At 38.4% G+C, this 7189-nt stretch overlaps 1 protein-coding gene across 2 annotated transcripts in view; it reads left to right on the top strand.

Moving 5' to 3' along the window:
• The first annotated feature begins 279 nt into the window (after positions 1–279).
• aass (aminoadipate-semialdehyde synthase) overlaps positions 280–7189 on the top strand; it is a 34855-nt gene continuing 27945 nt past the window's right edge. The window contains exons 1-7 of one of the 2 annotated variants that reach the window (XM_051689773.1): positions 280–618; positions 2917–3158; positions 5411–5587; positions 5777–5861; positions 6383–6450; positions 6742–6888; positions 7038–7116. In XM_051689773.1, coding sequence (XP_051545733.1) covers positions 2928–3158; positions 5411–5587; positions 5777–5861; positions 6383–6450; positions 6742–6888; positions 7038–7116 — 787 coding nt within the window. In that variant the 5' untranslated portion in view covers positions 280–618; positions 2917–2927. Of the gene's footprint in view, positions 619–1964; positions 3159–5410; positions 5588–5776; positions 5862–6382; positions 6451–6741; positions 6889–7037; positions 7117–7189 lie in introns of those variants that run through there. The other variant, XM_051689772.1, reaches the window with a different exon arrangement.

Genomic DNA, 7189 nt, shown 5'->3' with positions numbered 1-7189 from the left:
GCCGACACCAAAGTTTGTCTTGACAAACTTCACCTATCTAGTGAACATTATTATTGTTTATATATATATATATATATATATATATATATATATATATATATATATATATATATATATATATATATATATATATATATATATATATATACCGAATTCATTTCAACCACAGCATTTGGAGTAGAGAGAGAGCAGAGGGGAGGGCGGTTTCTTCTCTCAACCTCAGTCATAAACCTGCGACGCTACGTCAAGGACACGAGAAGAGGCCGATCCTCATCCTGACGTCGGGATTGGTGGGAGCTAATCCAGGGCTCAGATTACTTCATTGAAGCATGACGCATTCCAGGCAGAAACAAGTATTTGTGCTGTAATCTATACCGCATGGATAGGTGCAGTCGGCACGTTTTAACCACACTATTTGCTTGATGTCTTATAACAAGTCAATCCCGTCGCGGTAGTAATCTGCCATTCACATTTAAGCGACACAGTCACTCACACAATCTGTTGTCAAGAGTTTATATATAAACCGTCAGTGCTTGTGAATTAACGTTGATGTGATTACGAGTGCGATCGGTACCAAGTTTTAGCTCCTAGGACTCATTCTTCAATCTAAGGGTTAAGGTAGGTGTTGCAGGAAAAACCCTGAAACCTTGCAGTCAAACACTTGTTGCTGTCATGCAGAGGTATCAACTATAGCATGCATGCTTCATACTTAAATAGCACGCGCTTTCGCAGTAGCTTGATTGTTAACCATGAAGAATAATATCCGCATGACTGATTCATGCATACTAATGTCCTGCTCAGATAAAAGCAACGTATTGTATACATAGAGGAGACCGGGGCTAGTTGTCACATAGGGAAGTGTCAAGGTTTATCTCAGTTACTGTAAGGTTTTAACCAGAAAATGCCTTCTCATAAATGCTTGTTCTCTAGCAGTGGTAATCTGTGTTGGATTGAAATACCTGATTTTAATTAGAATAATGTTTGCGAATCCTATGCTTCTTACTAAAATTCCAATATCATGTTTTTGTAATAGCTGTTGCGTAAACAAGTTAACACAATAAAACCACACGCATATATTCAGACAAGTCTCAACTATACAATAAAGGTAGATTTTAACTGGAAGGTTTACGTGTGTTCTCTGGACAAGGCATAAATGTCAGGTCGGAGCAAGTTATTGTTATTTTATACAATGCATTAGAGTTTCTGTTGGGAAAAATAATGATTGGATGTTTTTGTATACTGTCTTTTCTATTTTTGCTGCCAACCTGCGTTGGAGATATTCTTCTCACCACAACTGTACAGAGCGGTTATCTGAGTTACCATAGACTTAGTAAGTTTGAACCAGTCTGGCCATTCTCCATTGACCTCTCTCATCAACAAGGAATTTCCGTTCGCAGAACTGTCGCTCAATGGATGTTTTTAGTATTTGCCACAATTCTGAGTAAACTCTAGAGACTGTTGTGTGTGAAAATCCCAGGAGATCAGCAGTTACAGAAATACTCAAACCAGCCCATGTGGCACTGGCACCAACAATCATGCCACGGTAGAAATCACTGAGATCACATTTTTTCCCCATTCTGATGGTTGATGTGAACATTAACTGAAGCTCCTGACCCGTATCTGCATGATTTTATATACTGCACTGCTGCCACACGATTGGCTGATTAGATAATCGCATGGATGATTGTTGGTGCCGGATGGGCTGGATTGAATATTTCTGTAACTGCTGATCTCCTGGGATTTTCACGCACAACAGTCTCTAGAATTTACTCAGAATGGTGCCAAAAACAAAAAACATCCAGTGAGGGGCAGTTCTGTGGACGGAAACACCTTGTTGATGAGAGATGTCAAGAGAGAATGGCCAGACTGGTTTGAACTGACAAAGTCTACAGTAACTCAGATAACCGCACTGTACAATTGTGGTGAGAAGAATATCATCTCAGAATGCTATTCTGAGATGCGGGATGGTGCTGTTTTGGTGGCACGAGGGGAGCATACACAATATTAGGCAGGTGGTTTTAATGTTGTGGCTGTTCGGTGTGTATACATATCTATCTATCTATCTAAATATATATATATTGGTATATATATATATTAGATAGATAAACAACAGGTTTCCATTGTGACAACATAGTGTGACAAAATTGGCCCAATGTATCTTTTTATTTTTTTTGGCCAATAATAGTAGAAATGTTAATTTTTTTTATTTGATCTTTTTTGGTTTGTTTGTTAGGACTTCAAGGTCTGTGTATATACAGAAATACATGTTTTTACAGAAATAGACAAAATATCCTTATCCTGAAAAACATTCACTGGAGTAAAAAGTGTGACAATTAGCCCTGGTGTCCCCTAATGTATTCTTCAGTATATATGCATGTTCTGTTAAATACTAACATTAAAATGATCAAACACTTTTTACTGACAGCTCAGTGTACAGTGCACCATGGTCATTTTTTTCTTCAAGAATGTGACTAACATTTTAGGTGCTGCCAGTGTACTGACATTTGCAGCGTGGTTTCATGTGATCATACAGAAATCTAGCTGATATTTCAATATCAATATATAATACAGAAATGGTGCTTAAATAGTTGGTGGTTTTGTGAAGAGTAAAAAAAAAATGTTTCTAAGGACATGCAATGTGTCTTTATGAAGATATTTGATTAGTCCTCATGAATAATTAAACAGCTGGCAGTGCCACCATTTTTTTTTTTTTTTTTTTACTTAAATAGTTATACAAAGAAAACTCCAACAACAACACAAATAAAACTGACTTGACTTATCAGCTTGGTTGAAATGCAGTACTCTCCTCTACAAACCACAGACTGGGTGTCTGGAATATATTTCTAACTATGTCACCCTCAACCTTCAAGTATGATTTTCAGATGTGTGTAGTTGTAATCTTGTGTTTTCTGGAAGCTGGTTCAGCTATGCTTCGTCTGGTGAGGAGCCATGGCAGAGGGTTTAGGGGCTGTGTGTGCTTTCAAAGGAGGTATAACCATCATCAGGAACCTCACAAGAGCATCATAGCCATCCGACGAGAGGATGTGAATGTGTGGGAGAGGCGTGCACCCCTTGCACCACGTCACGTGAAGGAGATAACAGCAGCTGGGCACAAAGTGATGGTACAACCCTCCAACAGACGAGCCATCCATGACAGAGTGAGTCACTGTTCACTTAAATATGGTCAAATTGCTGTCTAAAGATTGTTAAATTGGTTTTAGGGATGCACCGATAAAAAATGTGTGTGCCGATATCGATATCCGATTATTTAGAACAGCTGCCTAAGTGCCTATACTGGTAATTTGGTGGTGCTGCTATTTTATGTTAAGTTTTTTCAAATGACTGATAATTGCACAACTTTGTAAGAAATTGAAATAACTTTATTTTCTGGCTCTACATGTATTGAATGTTTCAGAGTAACTGTTCTCAAAAAGCACATTTTAGCTCACATTGACATTCTTAACTCACATTAACTGAATTCTGAATAATGAAGCTTGTCTAATTTTTAGCTGAAGCAGAATCTACTTTATCTTTAACAAACTTGTATTCATTGCTATATCAAGCTGTAAGATGAGTATTAAGATTAGTTGGGTAAAAGTTCTTACAGTAGTTCCACCTCTGGAAATTCTAGCACAAATTGCAACTCTGCTGTCATTGTCACTCAATTCAAAGTAATTCCAAAAAAAAAAAAAAAAAGACATTTTCATTCACAAGTTGTAGGCTACTTGTCAGTCATGTTTTTTCGCTCCCCTTTTGACAGGACATTTTCTGCCTTGATTATCAGCTGTTTTTAAACAATTGGCTCAAGACCCATAGAACAGATAATTGCTTTTATCGGCCAAAACCAATGTTGGGCCATCGGTGCATCTCTAATTGGTGTTAGTTCAACAGTTTTACATTGCATTTTTTTGCTGGTTTTGTTGTTTATTGTTGTTATTGATGTACTGTTCTACAGAGGTAGACCAATATATTGTTTTTACCAATTAATCAGTGCCGATAGTTGATTTTTAGAACTATCGGTTATGAGCTTGACCCTTTTTGATAGGAAATATTCTGCCTTGATTAGCAGCTGTTTTTAAACAATGGGCTGAAGTTCGATAGGGCAGATAATTGCCAAAAGTTTGGCCAATACATCAGTGCATCTCTAATTGGTTTTAATTGAACAGTTTTACATTACTTTTTTTTGTTGTTTCTTGTTGTTATTGTTGTACTGTTCTACAGAGGCAGACCGGTATTTTGGTTTTACCGATTAATCTGTGCCAATAGTTGCTTTTTAGAACTATCAGTTGTCAGCAAAAATCTATGCTTGATAGTTGCCGATGGTTTTTATTTTTAATTTGTTTCTCTGTGGCCCGAACTGGATGATTCTACAGTTAGAACGACTACAGAATAACAGCGGCCTCTAGAGGTGAAATAAAACAAGTACTGACACCTCATGGGGATTTGCTGTATCTAAATCTTTTATCATTGACAGTATTCATCCATATTTTTATCCTCGCTTCAATGTATATTTTGTTATTTTGATTAGATAATTAAGTTTTCTAAATTAAAGAGAGTGCATGCAAAGAAAAATGCGATGATATGGAAACGTGCTCCATCAGCCCATACATTGTGTCTCCAACTTCATATCTTGTGAAAAAAAACTTTATTTCTCATTAAGCCTAATCAGGTCTCTGTCATTTCAAAGTAAGAGTCCCCAGTGTGTTTCAGGCTTCTTTATAGTTAAAAGTTGCGCGTTATGAACCACATTTTTAATTTTTTCTTGTTATTTTTGGGGTTTGGGTTGAACACTAAACTGCATGTGGGATTTTATTTATTTGTGCCTGGCATAGTAAGGACAGCCTAAGAATTTTTTTTAACATTCTATAAATTGATTTTAAAAACTATCAATTTATCAGTTAATAGCCTTTTCAGCTTAGTTATCTGCATTGGCAAAATCCACTATCAGCTGACCTCTACTGTTCTGTGTAATATGCATGGATATTTAATTAGTTTTTAATTTAATATTGGGTAAATAAATATTTTCTGGAAAACTGGAGTGGTGGTTGTGTAGTGGGCTAAAGCACAGGACTAATAAGCAGAAGGTTGCCAGTTCAACCCCCACAGCCACCACCATTGTGTCCTTGAGCAAGGCACTTAACTCCAGGTTACCTCAGGGGGATTGTCCATGTAATATGTGCACTGTAAGTTGCTTTATATAAAAGCATCTGCCAAATGCATAAATGGAAAACCTTTTGCAAACGATTCCCCCTACCTTTTGGGCCTTAATGTTTCCCCCTCTCTTTTCTAGTCATTTCTATGCTCTTGGGAGCAGTACATGTATATTGGCATGCATGGAAATGTTATACAATGAACAGAATCATGACTATACAAATATGCAGGTAGATTGTTTTATATTTGCTGTTCTCAGTACTATGAAAAAGCAGGTGCTGTTATCCAGGAGGACATCTCAGAGGCATCCCTCATCATTGGTGTGAAAAGGCCCCCAGAGGAGAAGATCTACCCCCACAAGACATATGCCTTCTTCTCACACACAATTAAAGCACAAGAGGCAAACATGGGGCTTCTTGATGACCTTCTTAAAAAGGTGAAAAGTCTAAAAGGGACTGTTATTATTTTTTTTAAAGAGGACGAGTCAAGGACAATGATTTGATAAGCCAAAATACAGGCCAACAGCAATGTGTTCTCTAGCATCATAAGTATTTTTAAATATTTAATCAGGCAAAGCATGGCTTGCACAAAATAGTCAGGTTTCATCATTTCCCTTCCTTTTTAGGAAGTACGTCTCATTGATTATGAGAAAATGGTGGATGCCAATGGTTTCAGAATTGTGGCGTTTGGACAGTGGGCTGGTGTTGCCGGTATGGGACTTTGTGACTGTGACATCATGATATACAAAGTGAACATTGTTTGTTAATAAGTTAAAGTTTACAGGGTTGGGGGCCTGGGTAGTTCAGCGAGTAAAGACGCTGACTACCACCTCTGGAGTCGCTAGTTTGAATCCAGGGCGTGCTGAGTGACTCCAGCCAGGTCTCGTAAGCAACCAAATTGGCCTGGTTGCTAGGGAGGGTAGAGTCATATGGGGTAACCTCCTTGTGGTCGCTATAATGTGTGGTTCTCGCTCTCGGTGGGGCACGTGGTGAGTTGTGCGTGGATGCTGCGGAGAATAGCGTGAAGCCTCCACACGCACTACGTCTCCGCGGTAACGCGCTCAACAAGCCACGTGATAAGATGCACAGATTGATGGTCTCAGACGTGGAGGCAACTGAGATTCGTCCTCCGCCACCCGGGTTGAGGCGAGACACTACGCCACCATGAGGACTTAGAGCACATTGGAAAAAAAAAATAAAAGTTTACAGGGTTGTTTTCTGTGCTATTACAGGGATGATTAACATTTTACATGGTCTGGGCCTTCGTTTCCTTGCTCTTGGACACCACACACCATTTATGGTAATACATTTGTTTTGCACTTTTACAATATGATGGCTATCAGCTTGGCATGTGCACTGTTACACTTGAGGCTTCTTGGTTATGGATTGGCACCACAGTGTCACAACCTTGGGGTGACCAACCCTGATCTTTAACCTCTAAGTCTCAATCAACCACATCTGGAATACTGGTAGTCTAATTTTCATTACAAATGTAATTGATTTAGACCTGAGAGTTTTTCTTTTTAACTCATGTCAAAGTCACCCACTCAATGTACTGTATGTTTTATTTAATTTTCTCATCCTTTGGCAGCACATTGGCATGGCACACAACTACAGAAATGTCAGCCAGGCCATTCAGGCAGTAAGGGATTGTGGGTATGAAATATCCTTAGGTCTGATGCCTAAGTCCATAGGTCCTCTCACGTTTGTGTTCACTGGCACTGGCAATGTGTCTAAGGTAAGTGAGAAATCCAAACACTGCTGTAATCTTTAACCAACGTTTGGGCTTATTATTGTGTAAATGTGTTCATGAGATGTTGGAGTGTTAGACAAAATTGAATTTTACAATGAAATACTTGAATATCTTCTCCAATTGTATTTCTTTAGGGTGCCCAAGAAATTTTCAGTGAGCTCCCCTGTGAATATGTGGAACCACATGAACTGAAAGAAGTTTCGGAGAGTGGAGGTAATGCTCCCATTCTCTGGTGGCTTGTTTTAGTGTCTACAGCTTATGGTCACTATGACATCATGTAATACTT

The sequence above is a fragment of the Myxocyprinus asiaticus genome, chromosome 46 (genome assembly GCF_019703515.2).
Source record: "Myxocyprinus asiaticus isolate MX2 ecotype Aquarium Trade chromosome 46, UBuf_Myxa_2, whole genome shotgun sequence".
Classification (NCBI taxonomy): domain Eukaryota; kingdom Metazoa; phylum Chordata; class Actinopteri; order Cypriniformes; family Catostomidae; genus Myxocyprinus; species Myxocyprinus asiaticus.
Note: the sequence above shows the minus strand (reverse complement) of the source record. Positions and strands in the feature narration are given on the sequence as shown.